This window comes from Amphiura filiformis, chromosome 14 (genome assembly GCF_039555335.1).
Source record: "Amphiura filiformis chromosome 14, Afil_fr2py, whole genome shotgun sequence".
Lineage (NCBI taxonomy): Eukaryota > Metazoa > Echinodermata > Ophiuroidea > Amphilepidida > Amphiuridae > Amphiura > Amphiura filiformis.
This window is the reverse complement of record NC_092641.1, coordinates 13,591,801-13,610,986: the sequence shown is the minus strand read 5'-3', so window position 1 is coordinate 13,610,986 and position 19,186 is coordinate 13,591,801. Positions and strand designations below refer to the sequence as shown.

Here is a 19,186-nt window from a genome sequence, read left to right as displayed (position 1 = left end):
AATTTTCAAAGCGCACGCTAACGACTATCATATCTGTTCAACACGTATTTTCAAGTGTATGAGACCACATCTGGTTTCTTGAGAAAAAATCATTTGCGGGAGATATTCATCATTTTCTAACCCAGTATCCGAAGATTTTCGTCTGATATCAAAATCATGCATAGCAATTCACGTGTATCGATCCCGTGTATTCATTTTAGTGTCTCTGCTGCACCACATGCTTATTAGCCAGGCGATGTCGGTGTGCGGCATGGCCGGGCTGCTATGCACTCTGCAGACCATCGCCATGATCAACACAATTTGGTTGACTTCCATAGTGTATTTGTTTCACTTCAATGAGATTACTATCTGAAAATAAAAATGAATATGAATGCGTAGATTTGAAGATGAATGACTTTTTTTTGCCAACATAATGGAGCTTTTTGGGACACTAGTCACCCTCTGGAGTCACTTCCGCGAAAAAAATATTCATTAAATAAACGGGAAGTGGGAGAAAAATATGTAGAAGTAGTAGCAGAGTTGCAGCAATTAATGATAAAAAGAAACTCCATTAACTTACCAAAGTTTGCAGCTTGAACCCTAACGGAGAAATGATCCGGATTTAAAATGATTCTTTTCTTAATTAACATGATCAACTATAGGTCTATAATGTGCTTTTCATTAAATAATGACGTCAGCATATTATGAATGCTACATGAGGCGCTGTTCAATGTGCCAGTGCAACGCGAGTATGATATATATTATATAAACACAGTCAAAATAAAAAGCCTCCACTAGTTCCATCCCCATTTACAGAGTCTGATGAGTTTATGGCAAAATATCAAATTTGGTATCAACCTTCGAAGGAAAGTGTATAGAGAATTATTATATGAATAATTTTGCCATACACTAATCAGACTCTGATGAAATGGGGATGGAACTAGTGGAGACTTTTTTTTTGGCTGTGTTTATAACAAATGATTGTTTCACGATTTGCCTTTGACACATTCGTGGTAATATATTTGCATAATGCAGGTATATTAGACAAAAAAAGTTTGTTTCCTGCAGCGCCCGCACTGCATTTTTTGACGGGATTAGAATTTTTTGTTTTCGCTTTTCAAAGAAAAAAAAACACCAAAAAACCCCGTAAAAATCACACACACAAAACAAACACTACTGGAGTAAACATTTTACACAACAAACGAGCGTAGTGAAAAACTATCACACATTTTTTTAATATCTTGTTTAATCTGCAGGTTGAAAGGGGATCATAGATATTCTTGAATATGAAGAAATTTGATTTTTGTGTGTGTGTTGGAGAGACCCACTGTAAATTCCCATTCCAATTTGCGCGGCTAGCTGGGTGGCTACCAGTGACGTAACGTGGGTCATCACGTTGGGGGGCAACGACCATGATGGGGGGGCACCGGGTCTGATAGGGAGCACACGCCGTTTTTTGGCAATTTTCCTATGAGATTTTTTTAAATTTCAGACCTCTATGACGCTACGGCATCCGATAGAGGGCAGGGTCTGAAGAATGAGGGAAGTTATGGTGTGAAAAATAAAATAAATGAGACAACTATGAAATGAGTGACGGGCTATCTCTATTCCCATTAAGTTTTCTCTTATATTGGGATCCCACTTGGAAAGTTTAGTCGTCGTATGGAAGTCACCGGCCTCAGCACTTTCGGCCCAGCGGTCTCGATGTTTTCGTTGCTACTGGCCCTCGCAGTGCAAGAAAGCAAGAGTAACCTTAAGGATAACGGACTGTCTCTCAAAAAATATAAAAAAATACCATAATGTTTAAACTTTGAATAACCTTAATGTAACGACCTTGAAATGTACTTATAAATATACTAGTTTTTATATCCAATGCTTGCAAATTTAAAATACATACCGTAAATGTTCGCCTAATGGCGCCCCTGGGCTCCTTTGACTTGGTAAATTTCATGTAAAAAAACATGTCTAAATATCCCAACAAGAATTAAGGGTATGTGCCGGTGGGATTTTTATGTGAGGGCACTTTTAGTTTGTGTCTAAAATTCCAGTTATGTCATATAATAATACATGATATTTATCCAGCCACGGTGTCCACCGTGTAGATACGATACGTGTCCATATAGTGTGTTCCGTGTAGATATGGTTGAATGGGGTCGACATACACCATTTAAAAAGACTACAAGTAGCATCGAACTTGAGATTGCTACCAAATTAGGTAAATACGTTATTGAAGAAAGGCAAGGTTATCGACATGACGCAAAATGAAATTACTACTAGCGCCCATGCATGTTACTCGCGCGGTTGTAATACGGTACTATCCTCGGGGTGTGTATGTATGTGTATCCCGCACGCCGTGTACGTACTGTGCATACGTGTTGGACTAATATTTCCTTCGTAATAATAAAACGCCGGTTCCATCGTTTTATTCAAAATCTTGGATTTTGACAAAGCTAGAGCACCGAAAGTCTTGATTTTTGCAGAGTATCTTTATTGACCAAAGTACATTACAATCGTGTAAAAACCAGAATTGAGGGCGTTCTCCTCAGCAAATGTAAAAGATCTATCCCTTAACATTTATTTTATGTAAATTCTAATGTAAGTGCACATGCAAGAAAAACATAATAAATTACAGAAAAAAAATCATAATTTCAATCATATAATACAAACAGAATATAATTCGTCATTTACTGCGGAGATATTTCAAACCGTTTATAGCGTTGAAATGTTTAGATTTGCTGGTTCTGCACCTGTGTCAATGTAATCCCTGCAATAAGTTTTCGATGCCATGGTACTTTGATAATAGAAGTCACATTGGCTAATTATATTCAAGTGAGTAGACATGATGGTACTCATTAATGAAATGATGGCAAAGTGTACTTTTTATTCTTAAACACTTGAGAATGTTCTTGCAATCTTATTGGTTCTTACCAGTGTGATATGACACGATATCACACGCTTTATCGCGTGCGAGTCGACGCAAGACTCGTACGCGCTATTTGAACCAATCAGCATAGTGTCTCCCATGGCATGGTTATATTCTGATCTCATTAATTATTAGTGCACATGTTACAAACACGTCACATACCAGGTTCATTGATTATGATAATTGAAAAGATTCATTGTCTCCGGGATCATTTCTTCATTAGGGTTCAAACTGCAAGCAATGGTAAGTTAACAAGCTGTTATTAAGTTAACAAGCTGCTATACTGCTACTCCATGCACAAAACTTGATTCTAAACTGTGGACCCCACAAGTTTAACTTGAAATGTCGGGCATGGTGTACTGTAAGCTACGTGGGTTACACCCATTTCAAATATGCTATTTCAGCGGTAATCCATACACCTCCAATGGGAACATGACATTAATCCTAAAAACAGCTGGTGTAGAATTTGAAATAGATTCCCCATTCGGGTAGCCCCATTAACTTTTCACACTCCCTATTTGCAAGATTAAGGTCATGTCTTCCATAGCGGGTGTATGTATTTCGGCTGGAATAACCCAATGGGATCCACCATTGAAAAAAAATAGAATCTACGCATTTTATTTACATTTTTCTTTTCAAACAGGTATCCTGTTGAATTAAAAATTACAATATGAAACTTCACCTCATTTTGTTGATCATTGCCATGGTGTGCTCAGTACGGAGTTTATTACATCGCAACTCTGGGAGTAGGACTGATGAGCAGCAATGTGAGGCAACTTGCAAAGATTGCTTCGCTAATCGTCAGGATTCACTGAAACGGATGGGATGCTTGGAGAAATGTATTCGACAAGATGTAAATCAGTTTACTTGTCCAGGTAAATCTTAATACAAGTATTCGTTTAAAGTCATAATTTATTACCTTTGAAAATCCGATTAGGTGTTGAACTCGATCAAAAATTAAGGCTTCTAGATTATAAGGAATGCTACTGCCTTGGGTTTAACCTGTTACATCTATGGTGGAATGCATCGATTTTGGATGAGTTTGATAACTTCCACGAGCAGCAGTCACCATGGGTAGGGAAATAGTCAAAACTATCAAAAACCTAACCTAAAGTTTGATATGCCGTCACATGACACCTATAAATTTTTTGGTGTTATTTATTTATTTCTATCAAAGGGAGCAACTCTTTCCTTGGTGTTGTTGACACGCTATCTCCAGTAATCCAAACAGAAATTGAGGACTTGTTCCAAAAGAGATCGGAAATGCTTTCGGTAAAAGATGTCGTCGGTTATATTGTTACATTGAGCGAAAATGCCTTGGGAATCATTGATGGTCAAAAACCTGTCATTGGCCGAGCTGGTAAATAACTAGTTGACTGACGACGCTTACCAAATAACTATACCCAGCAAACACAAAAATGTTTTTAAACGTTATAAACAGGTTATAAAGACGTTTTGATTTTGGTGAAACATTTAAATAACATAATTAATAATTTTAAATGTCGGGTTATATAAATTAATAATTAATAATAATATAAGTAATAATTAATAATAATTAACATAATTAATAATTTTAAATGTCGGGTTATATAAAGATCATGAAAACATTTTAAAAAACGTTTCATATGAAAAAACACTACAACAACATTTCAAAAATGTTGTCAAATGTTATTGCAAAATACGTTTTGGCAAACATATTTGCTAAATACTTTGTCAACAGTTAAAATGTTTTACATTAAATTGTCAAAAAAATTTCTTAATGTTATTAAACCGTTTTATACCCTTTATATAACCCGACATTTAAACGTTTGCTGTTAAACGTTTTGTGATTGCTGGATAAGTAACTAACAAAGCCATTAATTTTAACAAGCTAACAAACTCACTCACTCACTCTGTCACTGCCTCATTTACTCACTCGCTCACCAACTTTAAGCCCCAACACCACCCCACCCTTCTAAAACACCCACTCACTCACCCCATCATAGTCTCCCCACATCGGTTACTTAATAACTCACCACCTCAATTACTCACTAACTGACTCGTTTACCCATCCACCTACAAACCCAAGAGCCAAGCACAGCTCCTGATACACACTAACTAAAGTTTTTGCTTACTTCATTAGATTTTTTTCAACTTTATTAGACAGAACACAACAACTTAGAGACTACTTCACTGCAAACCCAGAACTTGATCATATGCATTTTGATCTCGTCAACTTTGGTGACGAATACGGAATCATCTGGGTCAATGGTGTCATCAAGTGGTTTGATAAACAAGACCGGCAGGTCTCATTCGTCAGGTAAGGCTGAAAAATAATTTTTTGGTTGTCCTCTACCTCCTTTAGAAACGGGACCGTTAGCAAACACGGAATCATCTGGGTAAACGGTATCATGACGATTTATGCCAAGCAGGACTAGCAGCCAGCATGGTGCAGGTACGGCGCAACAAAATATGTGATGCGATCGAGCAAAATCTTGCAGAACTCGGAAATAATGATTTTGAGATACAGCCAAACAAAGGCAATATTTCCTTTTGTTACCTTTTGTTTTGGAAACTCTTTAGTTGCTCATATCTTTAGAACTGGTTATTCAGTTTCAATGGCGTTTTTTTTTTTGCAAAATTCAGCTTTGTAAATGCTTTTTACTATCCTATAAGACACTGAAAATTTAATATTTCCGAGTTCCGACTGATTTTGCTTGATCGCATCACATGTTTAGTTGTCCTTCACCGTTCTCTCCAGAAACAGGGTACGTAGGTTTGATTTTTTATAAAGATAATACTCGCAAAATGTATTTCGACGAGTCTTCATAATATTTGTAGGGGTAGGTGCCTAATTTAAACCAAAATGCATGTGTACTAATGTACCCCAGCAAACACAAAACGTTTTCGACATCATTCGCAAAAGGTTATAAAAAGTTGTCAGAAAACGTTAAAATGTCGGGTTATATAAAGGGTATACTAAGAGTATAAAACGTTTTCATAACCTTAAAAAAACATTTTTTGATAATCTACTGCTCAGCAAACAAAAATGTTTTACAGAGAACGTTTAAATGTCGGGTTATATAAAGGGTATAAAAACGTTTTAATAACATTCTAAAAACATTCTTGAAAACTTGATACAAAACATTCTAAACAGAATGTTATTTTGGGGTTGAAAAAATATTTTGCGAAAAATGTTTGCCCAAAATATTTTCATTAACGTTTTAAAAACGTTTTCATGACCTTTATATAACCCGAGATTTAAATGTTATTAAAACGTTTTGAAAAATACATTTTAAGAACATTTGGAAATAATGTTTGCAAAAATAGTTTACAATAACATTTTGAAAACATTTTAAAAATATTGTTGTAGTGTGTTTTCATACCAAACGTTTTAAAACGTTTTCATGACCTTTATATAACCCGACATTTTAATGTTATTAAAACGTTTTTGCCAAAACCAAAAGCCAAAATATAACTTATTTAAAACGTTTTTAAAACGTTTTTGTGTTTGCTGGGGTATTCCTATCATCATAGGATAGTTCTCGAGCTATAAACAAAAAGGTCCAAATCATATTTTGGGATCCGTAAAGGTCATTATTAAAAAATTGCTCCGATTTTGATTAAATTGTCTCAAATTGTTCCGCTTGAAAAAAACTCAAATAAACGCAAACAGAAAACCATACCAGCAGGTTTGAATGGCAAGGGCATGGCCTTACAAAAGGGTCCGATTTCAAATCAATAAATTGTGTTCAAAAACTTCAGGGTCGGCCTATTGCCCATGGTCAAACGCGATTCTACAACGTGTAGTTTGACATATCTGTGATGTACCGTTTTTGAATAGGTAAAAAAGATCTTTTAATGTTACAATTTCATATATAGGAGTTAAATCTTCAAAGCGTTTTCCATCAAAGTGGTCCTATAAAATGGCACATGCCCCATCACTCGCATACCACCCCATCCTCCCCATACGTCGAAGTGAAATCGACTTCGATTCGATGTCGACATATGAATTTGTCCACACTCGGATCCTACTAAATGTTTGACATTAATTCATTATTATTTTCCTACTTTTTTTTTACAGATTTATGTCTCTCTTCAAACGCATCAACGGGGAGCTTCAAGAATTCACAATGGCTCTATTTCAGTAAACATCTATTAAAATTGACGTTGTAATTTTCTGTTGACTTCAAGTCGCACCTTCAGGATTTTGTTGTTGTTGATGATTTAAAAATATTGCAAACTATTTACAGATTTTGGTGATTTTGAAGATCACACACACCCCCACCCCCACCCACCCCACACACATAAAAAAAAAAGTTTTGAAAGATCCGACCGCCCGTTGAACATAATTTGTTTTCATTACTTTTCGTGTACTTTTAAATTGACAATCATAAAAGCTGATGAAAAGGTTATTTATTTGTCAGATTTTAATCTATTAAAATAGTTTTGAAACATTAATGATGGGTATATATTGCATATATAATCCCAGATGTATGCTCCTTCTATCCTCCTGCTCCGACACCATTATCCAATGTAATTCTCTGCAGTCCTTTAAGTTAGCCCTCCGTGCCCATCTTGACTAGCCAGTTCCATTGTTTTGTTTGGTGTTTGTTTTTTCTGTGTTTTTGGTTTAATTTTAATTCAAATTTGTGCTGTTTTTGATGTTTTGGCATCTCTTTAATTTATTGCTTTTGCAATTTTGCCCTTAGGGCCGAATGGTATAAATAAATAGAATAAATAAATACAATAAATACAATATTTGCTGGTCTTTGATGTCATGGTACTTACAAGTCACATTGACATTACATGCAAGTGAGTATTTCAAAATATTGCAAAATGTTTACAGATTGTGGTGATCTTAAGATCTCACACAAAAAAGAAAGAAACCAAAAAAAAAAACCCATACAAGCTGATGAAAAGGTTTATTCATCAAATTAATAGTTTTAAAACATTAATGATGTTTTAGGGGTATATAGGGTCTTTGATGTAATGGTACATTGAAGTCACATTGACATTATATATGAAGTGAGTAGACTTGATGGCACTCATTAATACAATGAGAGAAAGTGTACTTTTTAGGATTCAGTACGAATTCAATAAAGGATATTATTACACTTTAATGCTAGGGTTAGGTGTATTGCAACATGTCATGTTCAATGTATATACAGACCGCAAGATAGTTAAGTTATCAGGTATTTTTTACAAAGACAAATATATCATAGTAAGAACAATAGATGAGCTCGGGTATAAGACCTCATTCGTTAATAATAAAGAAATAAAGATACGAAAAAAAAACACCCAAGGAAGATGCAAATTTAAAAGTTGCATAGCCTATTCATTTGTACACAATGTATTCTCGAACAAGTGAACAAGCTTTCATTAATTAGAACGTAAAAGTTAAACCATTGGGTTTCAAATAACATGTTCTTTAATTCTATATTTATTATCATGTATTACTATGTTATATTTTGATAGTATGTATTATTCACTGAGCGTGTTTGTAGAGAGCCAGCTTATCCGTTGTTAGGCGCTGATCGTAGAAGTACTTCAAAATCAATTGCCATTGCAGTGTGGTAAGCACGCTCGTAATATCATTATGCATTTAAAGTGTATTTTGGTCAATCGTACATAGTAATACTCAAAGAGCTTTTAAATAGAAATAGAGTCGCAATAGATTATATAATCTTTTGTTCGTTTGATGCCGATTAGAAGTTGCGACAGGCTATTCATAAAAGTGGTACCATTGTTTCGAATAAAGGGGTTCCGCCATTAAATTGGTCACTGATCCGGCATCATATTAACGCTCTACACAACAGGCGAGTATCAATAAGTGACCACACTACAGTCATGTGTAAGGGCAGTCATGTGTAAAGTGGTACCATTGTACTCAATGTATCCCAAATGTGTGCTTGTGTGGGTTTGAAGACTATAGGAGGCTTTAGCTGTCGATGCAATCATCTTTACCACCCACCTGACGATAGGTGTTTCATTTAAATAAATTGAATGCTCTTGGTGATCGATTACACATTAGAATGTATGAAGGCTGCTATTTCCAGTCCATATAATCTATATTACACTATAATGGTATTGGTAATCGCTATACCGCTATACGTATACATGTAAGTATAAGTATAGGCCTATAAAGGTTGTTTTTAAGAAATTTCCATTTAATTTTATTTTAAGAAGGAGATTGGTATAGAAATAGTGGCGTACCCAAAGAGGGGAGGGGGTTGGGGAGGGACAGATTCACCTCTGTGAGAAGTCTTGGAAGGGGGAGGGAGGAAGAGGGGAGGAGGGGATATGGAGAATGAGAGAGGGCTGGAGGAAGGGATAATAAAGACAAGTAGATAAATAGAAATATAAGGAAAATGATGGGAATGAGAGAGGGAGGGTGAGAGGGGACAATGAGAGCGAGGGAGTGATAAAATGTAGGCCTGGGAAAGAATAAGTACAGAGAAGGGAAAAGAAAGGAATGATGAATACATTTAATAATAATTATTAGGCCTATATAATAACTAAACACATAACAGCACTGGGCAGCCATTCGACGATGTCAATGCCTTTATTCGTTACGTAATTAAAACGCCCAGTCAGATGTATTTCACACCTACCAAACACAACTCACCCAATTTCGCAAACTGGACGTTGAATGTACACTCTCATGAATATTGATTGGCAACATTTTCCAATATGTCAGCGCTCTAATCGGAAACAATAGAACAATAGACCCTGCAGAGCGTTGGTAATACTATTCTAATTTAATTATATTGATATAATTGTTACTGTTATTGATATTTATTTATACCAATGACTCTTGTTTACATTTAATTTTATTACTTTGTTGAGCTATTAGTATCACTTGTATATTGATGTTGATGATTGATGAAAATAAAATATGAATGAATGAATGAATTCTCAACCAATTTCAACAATTGAGATCTTAAATCAGAACTAAAGAGTACAGGTATTGTTTTAATTTTGACATATTGATCTTTGTTTAGGATATACAATTCATTTGTGGTCTGTATTTTGCAGGGTCTGCGCCTGCTTTAGTTTAATTACAGCACTATTAAAGTCTTTGATGTCATGGTACTTTGATAGTATAAGCCACATTGGCATATATTCAAGTAAGTGCAGACTTGATGGCAATTATTCATCACAATTTAATGCCAGCGATATTATTATTTGGTTTGATATAGACTGGTTCTATTTTAGAAATATGTGCAAGTTTGCGTAAAAGTTGCCAACCAAAATTATTTTGGTTAATTCGGGTATGCGGAGTTCAAAAACTCCGTGACCCTTAAAAAAGACCTCATATACGGGGCAAAAATAAAAAATTCTCCGAATTCACTAAAAAATATGTCAAATTTGTCTGGGTCTAAGGATCACAAACATTTAAACATTTGCGCGTAGGACATTATAATTACCAATTTATAGGGCTCAACAGGTCCAAGGTCAATATTGGGGTGAAAATTTTAAGTGTCTCCTATTTTCGTTAACATGGATGCAAACTGATCTTAAAGTTCAAGGGATTACGGTAAAGAATAAGTTTTACTATTTGCGATGCCATGTTCAGAAGATAGATGATAAATAAATACAAATTAAATTGAATCCTATAGAATCCTACATTGACTCTTTGGTGTGTAACATGCTAACTAGACATATTGTGCAAACTATTCTTTTTCTGAAACATTTTAACTAGGCTAACAATTTTGAGCAATTTTGACTTTTGACACATACACAATAAAGCAAATCGACCTGTGACAGTTTGCGGCCATAACTTCTTAACGATAAGTCGTACATGCACAAACATTGCATTTCTGAGATCCATGGGACCAGACGCGTAATTTGACATGTTTAAAAGTGTTATTGGAATAAAATTAATGTTTGACCCAATGCGATCTTATAGGGATCTTGTTGTGGGTCACTATCTTAAAATATTGCTTGGCAGGCAACAGATTAGAGTTCAGCGTAACCAGATTGATAAAAACAAGCTGGTTGCCAACTTTTACGCAAACTTGCCGCTAAGAACGCGATTTTTCCAAAATAGAGCCAGTCTAATACCTTTTATAACTGCAACATCATTTGAATGCTATTTCAGACTTATGTGGCGGCCATCATGAATATCTCGGATTGCCCAATGGTTGACGATTTTCACCCTTCCAGATACACCATTAAAAGAGCAAGAATCAGCAAGAAAACAACCTTTAACATTGTTTAACTGCTAAAACCATTCAACCCTAAAAATTTGGTTTGCACCAGGACTACTGGGTGTATTGCAAAATGTGATACCATCCCAGCAAACACAAAAACGTTTTCGACATCTTTCGCAAAATGTTATAAAAGGTTGTCAGAAAACAAAAATGTCGGGTTATATTAAAGGGTATATTAAGAGTATAAAACGGTTTCATAACCTTAAAAAACATTTGTTGATAGTCTATTGCTCAGCAAACAAAACTGTTTTACATAAAACGTTTAATTGTCGGGTTGTATAAAGGGTATAAAAACGTTTTGATAACATTCTAAAAACATTCTTGAAACTTGATACAAAACATTCTAAACAGAATGTTATTTTGGGGTTGATAAAATATTTTGCGAAAAATGCTTGCCCAAAATATTTGCAATAACGTTTTAAAAACGTTTTCATGACATTTAAATGTTATTAAACATGTTAAAATGTTTTGAAAAAAAAAACATTTTAAGAAAATTTCTGTGTTTGCTGGGTTCAATTATCGTAACAGTATTGACAAAATATTTGGCAAAAATGTTTGCAAAAATAGTTTACAATAACATTTTTGAAAACATTTAAAAATATTTTATAGTGTGTTTTCATACAAAACGTTTTAAAACGTTATCATGACCTTTATATAACCCGACATTTTAATGTTATTAAAACGTTTTTACCTAAACCAAAAGCCAAAATATAACTTATTTAAAACGTTTTTAAAACGTTTTTGTGTTTACTGGGCCCAGCATTTTGTGAAAAATGATTGCCAAAATATTTGCAATAACGTTTTTAAAACGTTTTCATGACCTTTATATAACCCGACATTTAAATGTTATTAAAACGTTTTGAAAAAAAAACATTTTAAGAACATTTCTGTGTTTGCTGGATGCAAATATTTTAACATCATGTTATTTAAGTGTTGACAAAATATTTGGCAAAATATGTTCGCAAAAATAGTTTACAATAACAGTTTGAAAACATTTGAAAAATATTGCTGTAGTGTGTTTTCGTACACAACGTTTTAAAACGTTTTCATGACCTTTATATAACCCGACATTTTAATGTTATTAAAACATTTTTACCTAAACCAAAAGCCAAAATATAACTTATTTAAAACGTTCTTAAAACGTTTTTGTATTTGCTGGGAAGTTATGTTGTCTTTTTTTCTAAAAAATTATATATAGAACTTAATTACCAATTTCAATTAGAATCAGTCAGAACCTAATCATCTCTCCTAGTTTTTTCATCAGAATGAATCGCAAAACTGAAAAGGGATTATTTTATTATTACCAAATTAAACATTTGCGGGTTCATTATTTGAGAATTGAAACGTGAACAATCATTTCAGCATCGGGCCATTTCAAACTACTAAGCTGTAAGCATTGACTGGTTGTTATCTTCTTCTTATTAATATTGTAATTTTACTATAAACATTATTTAACATTATAGTATATATTTCTGCTTTTGTAATTCGTATTTTTTATAGTAATCATTATTGTTTACGTCCTATTGGAGAGGGAAAACATTCAAACGCCAACTCAATTAACTTTTTAACAGTTGATCAAATTGAATTGAACAACAAAATAACAAAAATGGAACTACATCACATCGTGACCATTGTAATGATATGGATGGTCCATTGCAATGCAAAGGGTGAGTTTGGTGAGCAGCGATGCCAGGGAACTTGTGCCAGATGCTTTGCTAATCGACAGGATTCGTTGCAACGGATGGGGTGCATGGAGAAATGCATTGTAGATGGTTTAGACCAGTTTACTTGTCCAGGTAATCGATGTGAAAAACAGTATATACTTTAGCATGTGTTTACTTGTTTCTTTCTGTTGCAATATTCCAATTATACCTTAGCCTTATTATACTTAATAGGTGTACATACTTCCCGTCGGTGCACCAACGGCAATCAAGTATTGCAGGGTATCCCATACTGATAAGTAACAGCCAATACCCATAATTTTCCTAATTTAAGAACATTTTCCTAATTCACGCATTTGCCAATGTTACAAACACGGCTATTGATATTTGATATTTGATCTTATATTTTGTTACCATAACTTTGGTTAGACTGATTAACCCCTCAATGGGCTGAAATGTATTTGAATATGGAAATTGAATGATTGATTGATCGATCGATTGATTGATTGATTGATTGATCGATCGATTGATCGATTGATTGATTGATTGATTGATTGATTGATTGATTGATTGATTGATTAAGTGGTAATTTTTTTCTATCAAAGGAAGCCAATCTTTCCTTAGTGCAGTAACCAAGCCTTCTCCAAAATTGCAATCAGAGATTGAGGATCACTACGCAAAGAAAACGGAATTGTTTTCGAACGGAGATATTGAAACACTAATGACTATGTACACTGACGATCTTGTGTGTATTGTTGATAACCAGAAGCCTTACATTGGAAAAGATGGTAAATGTTTTCATGAAATTCAACAAACTATAATTAAAGACAGGGATAAAAAGAATTTATCGCATCTGAAGTCATCTGTCAATCAAACTCGAGCACGGTTTCTTTACAAATGTCGTGATGATGACTTGCTCAACGCAGCGGTATAACCGGGCGCCTTATTGTTAATTTTACACTTTCAAACATGCAAACCATCTCAAAAGTTAGGTCTTTATAGTAGGACACTTTCTTTGGCGAAGGCACCATGTCAACAATGCCTAGAAAAGCTGCTTTTTGCCTTGTAGAAGTACGTAATTTTTCGCCATTTGCTGCTGTTCCCGTTCTCCGATCCGCACCAGATAGACCGGTCTTCCTTTTACGCGCTATTAACCTGTGTTAGCCAATCAAGGATCGTAATTGACAGTGACATCAGGCGCGATCAATTCTTTTTATCTCTGTCTTTAATTATAACTACCTACAAAATTTACTTATTCTCAGACTTTTCCAATTTCTTACCATTCAACTATTGCTAGTGTACCAATCTACACTATAGGCTATTGTGAGGATCATTCAAAAAGTTCTGCCTACACCCTCATATCTCAGCTTCTGTAGTTCGCATTTAGCTGGTATTTTTCGTGCATCATTTGATCACGTTTACCGGTACTGTAGATGTTTGGCATTTTTTTAAATCAATGCTGCAATAATTTGGTTGTTATGAATTATTTTTTCCAAGCTGTAGTCATTGTTATGAAAACAAGTATAAAAATGTTTTACCCTTATATCTGTCATACTCTAAACAGGACTATTCCGATAGAACAAAACGTACCCATTTTCTCACTTTGGTCATTTTGATACAATAAACAGGTAGCTAGCATACATTGCCCGACAAAAGCATACCATTTTAAACTTTTTATTTAAACGATCGTGACACCCACCTCTTAAACACAAGCTCCCATAACCCTTCCGTAAAGCAACATTGTTGGGAATTCGCAGTTACTGTATTTCCTTCATCCCGCGAACTTCAACCATAATTTCCTTTTCCTTTTCCCCCCTCAGGAATGATGAAATTCAGTACTGCCTTAATCACGGCCAATCCCGATATTGTCCATGTACACTTTGATCCCGTTGCCTTCGGTGACGAATACGGTATTATCTGGATTAATGGTATTATCACGTGGTTGGATAACCAAGACCAGCCTGTTTCAAAAAACAGGTAAGTATAGATTATGTGAATCAGCTGAATACAAATAAGTGAATGCTAACATAATAGAGAGATTGCGATTTCCAAACGCAGGTATCGGACGTACGTAGGTCTATTCAAAACCACTCTCCTGTATCGAAGCGAGGTCACGTATTTAGTAAGTTTTGTAGATTTTCCACGTGCGAAATAATCGTAGATACATCGTTGAAAATGCACAAAATTTGTCCATTTCACAATATGGTAAAGACAGTCACAGATAATGAACATACGAAGGAAACTCTAATTATTATTATGAACCTTTTTGTTTGTAACAAATCATTATAATGAAGGTACAGCGATGTGTTAAAGTGGACTAAATTTAAACGCAATATTCATACGCAGAGATTGCCCATTGAAATGTGTGTGATACTTTGCGTACAAAAAATGACATTTCGATTTCCCATTTTGGATTCCAAATAAAACGCAGATGCTACGTTGAAATATGTTGATTTTACCTCGTGTCTAAGTCCATGCAACGCGCCCAATTTTCAGGACGAAAAAGTCTCATTTTGAAAGTAAAATCATGATGTATGGATGAAGTGATCTTTAATCTACCAAAATATATGTTTTAGGGCAACTATAATATTTTGGAGAGCACAAAAAAAACAATTAAGTTTAATCAGCATGTAGGTCCAAATTTTAGTCAAAATCAAAAGCGGGCTGTTTGAATTAGGCAGAGACTCAGTAACCTGCGCTTACTATTAATTTTTCAATAACTATGCCCTCTATCGACCTAGATTAGATTAGATCAGATATTAGTCTTTATTCCAGCCGACTTGTTCTCCTTCGTGACGAATGAGCACAATCCAGTTTGGAACCGAGACTAGCATAATTTAACACCGTATTAAAGTACGTAAAAACGTACGTGAAAACGTACGGTCCACGTACTGCGTTTGGAACATCGCAATCTCTCTAATAATATAAACACTTAGCCGCTTACGATCTTTCTGTATTCAATCATCGGGAGTTACTTTAGCGATATCATTGGTTTATATTAATCTTTAATGTTTGAACAAATCAATATTGTTTCAACCAAATTTAACAAATAAGAATATTATGTAGAATAACATTTTTGTCCGTTTTCACCGTTTTTGTGCTTTAGATATAACAATTTTACGAAAATACCTCATTTTCAATCCTTTCCACTGATTCAAATTAGCAATACGTATTTTGAGTACAAGCACTTAGGCCGTGTAAAATTAATATTTTGGTTCTCGTCCCCTCCCTCCTCACTTTCTGGGATTTGTCAGATTTTTTTTTTTTTTTTAGATTTTTTATTTTTTTAGACTTTGGAATGATTTATGAAATCTTCATACTTATAAATAAGTTTATTTGAGAACAAGCATCACTTCCAAGTCTTTTTGTGGTACTCTAGGGGTTTATCCTCAGAATCTCACATTTGAAAAAAAAAAAAAAGGGCCTCATCGTTTCCTCGAGCACTGTTGGAGAAGACCGAAAACTACTGACAATGCTAATTTTACATTGGAAAAAAAAAAAAAAAAAAACCTCCCTCCCTCATCAATTCATGAAAATCCTCTGGACCAGAACCAAAACATTTTATACGGCCTTATCCTTATTTCAAGCTATTTATTATTATATTAAAAAAAACAAATTCATAATTTAAAGGACAATGTTGATTGTATTGCTGTATGATATTCCTCTATGTTTGAATGTCAAATTGTCAAATGTGAATGAAAAACTGCGCCACCAACGACATGTACTGGTTGCTCTTTCTATCGTTTTCTCATTCGTTTCGAATTTCATGTGGTTTCTTTTGAAATCAATTTTTGGTAATTTATAGTCATCCAGTTGTCTCAGTTGGTAAGGCGTTCAACTGTGGTGCGTGACGGTACAAGTTTGAGCCTCGGTAGCGTCAAATTCTGTTATTGTAAAAAACTAGCAATAGACGAACTGCAAAGAACTGGTTATTCCATATTGATCAGCGTGTTTTTGTAAAGCGCAATGATCTTTATGTAATTACACTTTTTGAATCGGTGGTTGGCAACAAAATCATAAAATATTAAATATAAAGCAAAATTTTAATTACTTTGTTCTGACAAATCAAACCAAACAAACTCTAAAATCGGCTCCTAAACGAACATTTCCTTCTAGATTTAATTGAAATACTTCATTTATTGTCATTTTTTATCATTGTTCCATCTTACAGGATGATGGCTGTATTGAAGCGTGTCGAAGGGAAACTTCAGGAACACGTCCTTGTCCTGTTTCAATAATACCCTTCACACCCTAAGCATCTCATTTTGTAAACAAAATATACAGTGTGGATAATATTTGGTAAACTAAATTGTGTAAAAAGTACATTTCAAATGATTATATTAAAAGCTCTGATGCGATATAATGATGCGAACTTAGAGGAAGATTGTTCAGTAACATCTTCATTATTTTCTAATAAAGAACTTTGGGAATAGGACTCGCTAAATATTTTAATCGGCGAGGTAGGTACCAGGGAATAATCACACGGCTTGGTAGATGCGTCTTGGTTCACTCGTCTCGACTAGTCCCTCAGATTGGTATTCGGTTCATCGTCTCTTCATCATAGGCCTGAGTAGGGGCGCTAAAATAAAGTTCTTCATAGAACCAGAGGTTCAACCAGGGACTTATTTAGGCTTTTAGAATCAGCCAAGCACGAGTATTATCACACAAACATGAAGACAATCAAAACCCAATTTACTGTTAATTAAGTTATATTTATTACTTACTACATCTTCTTCATTCGGTATGAAACTTTATATTAAAACTAACAAGAGAACTAGGAGTAGAACAAACTCCATTATCCAGTAATAATTAGCGAGAATTGTACTCGCTCTAAACTAAGAAGTTGTGTTCAAATCTTGACGCACACGGAGAGTTTATGGAGAGATGTTAACCATCTGAGTGAATGCCACAGACTACAATTCATTCTCAGTTTGCGTCGTCCACAAAACCTCTCTTTACAAAAGACCATTGTGACGTTTAACGATAGTCTAATCGAAATGATACGAGAGAGTGATCTCACTCGAGGTGAATGACACCATAGTTTTGAATAAATAAATAAATTAAAATAGAAGGCACGGGCTATAAAATAATATATCGCCACAACAATTTAAAGGATAATATCAAAAGCGCTGAAGCAATGAAATAATGTGAATGTCAAAGGGGAGTCAATAAATGAAATACAATAAATTCGTCGAATCTACATGTGTGTTCAGTGTTATCTGACAGGTTTATTTTTCTTGATAGCCAGATATATCGTCGGACGCATCACATACTGGTCTATCTTGAAAAACACACATTGCTAGAAAATCGCAATTGAAAATCTTCGTATTAAGCTTACCTTTCTATAATGTAATTAGACTATGGATTTTCATGAAAGTGGTTTTAAACTAAAGCATATACTTAACAGATTAATTTAAGTGGAATCTTTAATTATATTAATGTATGCAATATTGCTTAAAACTACACTTAAGTTGTAGTTCTGTATGTGAAATAGTTAATTTCCCGATATCGTATTTAAAGTGCATTACATACTGGTCTATCTTGGGGGTTATCTCGATTTGGCGAACGGTGCCGTGACTTTAGACGCATCACATACTGGTCTATCTTGAAGCTTCTCGAGATAGACCAGTATGAAATGCACTTTAAATAAGATATCGGGAAAATAACTATTTCACATACAGAACTACAACTTTATTGCAGTTTTAAGCAATATTGCATACGTTAATATAATTAAAGATTCCACTTAAATAAATATGTTACGTATATGCTTTAGTTTAAAACCACTTTCATGAAAATCCATAGTCTAATTAAATTATAGAAAGGTAAACTTAATACGAAGAATTTCAATTGCGATTTTCTAAAAATGCGTGTTTTATCGAGATAGATCAGTATGTGAAATACGTATTTTGTAAAAATCATAAATAGCTCAAATTTAACATTTTATAACTAATTATTTAGGACAAATTCAGGCCTGCAATTTGTTGAATTGCATGAGCTCCATAAAAAGAACTATAATACCAATTTTCTCAAAAAATACAAAAATTCAATATAGACCAGTATGTGATGCACCCGACGATATATATGTTTAGCAATCGCAATATCTGAAATTCAGTTAGGGATCATCACCAAATAGAGATCAAAATCCAGATGATCCAGATGACTGGATACTCAACCTGGTCTCCCAAATAAACTAACGTATGTAGTCAGATTACAAATGATTTTAAACTGATCATGTACGACGTACTGCAGTCTACTTGGCGAGCTTTGCCATAACGGTTTCGAATGTGCCGAGTTGGTTAGGCTCCGATCACTTAGTGTGACAATTAAACGGCGCATAACGACAGTGAGCTCGGTAGCTGCGTCATCCACTAGCAAGAGTGTATAGCAAGTAGTATGCACCAAGAGAATATTAAGCTAATATACTCCCG

At 34.5% G+C, this 19,186-nt stretch overlaps 2 protein-coding genes across 2 annotated transcripts; both read left to right on the top strand.

Annotated features, from left to right (window-relative positions):
* The first annotated feature begins 2,886 nt into the window (after positions 1-2,886).
* Positions 2,887-8,926, top strand: LOC140168935 (uncharacterized). The gene is made up of 5 exons (XM_072192247.1): positions 2,887-3,145; positions 3,546-3,777; positions 4,080-4,262; positions 5,045-5,201; positions 6,966-8,926. Exons 2-5 carry the CDS (start codon positions 3,573-3,575, stop codon positions 7,030-7,032), a joined length of 612 nt encoding a protein of 203 aa, XP_072048348.1. The 5' UTR covers positions 2,887-3,145; positions 3,546-3,572; the 3' UTR covers positions 7,033-8,926.
* A 3,595-nt stretch (positions 8,927-12,521) lies between these two features.
* Positions 12,522-17,161, top strand: LOC140168934 (uncharacterized). The gene is made up of 4 exons (XM_072192246.1): positions 12,522-12,893; positions 13,364-13,546; positions 14,579-14,735; positions 16,930-17,161. The coding sequence occupies exons 1-4, from the start codon at positions 12,704-12,706 to the stop codon at positions 16,994-16,996; spliced, it is 597 nt and encodes a 198-aa protein (XP_072048347.1). The 5' UTR covers positions 12,522-12,703; the 3' UTR covers positions 16,997-17,161.
* The last annotated feature ends 2,025 nt before the right edge of the window (positions 17,162-19,186 follow it).

What these genes read in the sequence shown, in the direction of transcription:
- LOC140168934 (XM_072192246.1), top strand. Translation starts at nt 12,704, where the DNA reads ATGGAACTACATCACATCGTGACCATTGTAATGATATGGATGGTCCAT. An exon ending in GCCTTACATTGGAAAAGATG is followed by an intron (nt 13,547 to 14,578) that starts GTAAATGTTTTC and finishes TTCCCCCCTCAG; the next exon opens with GAATGATGAAATTCAGTACT. An exon ending in CAGCCTGTTTCAAAAAACAG is followed by an intron (nt 14,736 to 16,929) that starts GTAAGTATAGAT and finishes TCCATCTTACAG; the next exon opens with GATGATGGCTGTATTGAAGC.
- LOC140168935 (XM_072192247.1), top strand. Translation starts at nt 3,573, where the DNA reads ATGAAACTTCACCTCATTTTGTTGATCATTGCCATGGTGTGCTCAGTA. An exon ending in AAATCAGTTTACTTGTCCAG is followed by an intron (nt 3,778 to 4,079) that starts GTAAATCTTAAT and finishes TTTCTATCAAAG; the next exon opens with GGAGCAACTCTTTCCTTGGT. An exon ending in ACCTGTCATTGGCCGAGCTG is followed by an intron (nt 4,263 to 5,044) that starts GTAAATAACTAG and finishes CAACTTTATTAG; the next exon opens with ACAGAACACAACAACTTAGA.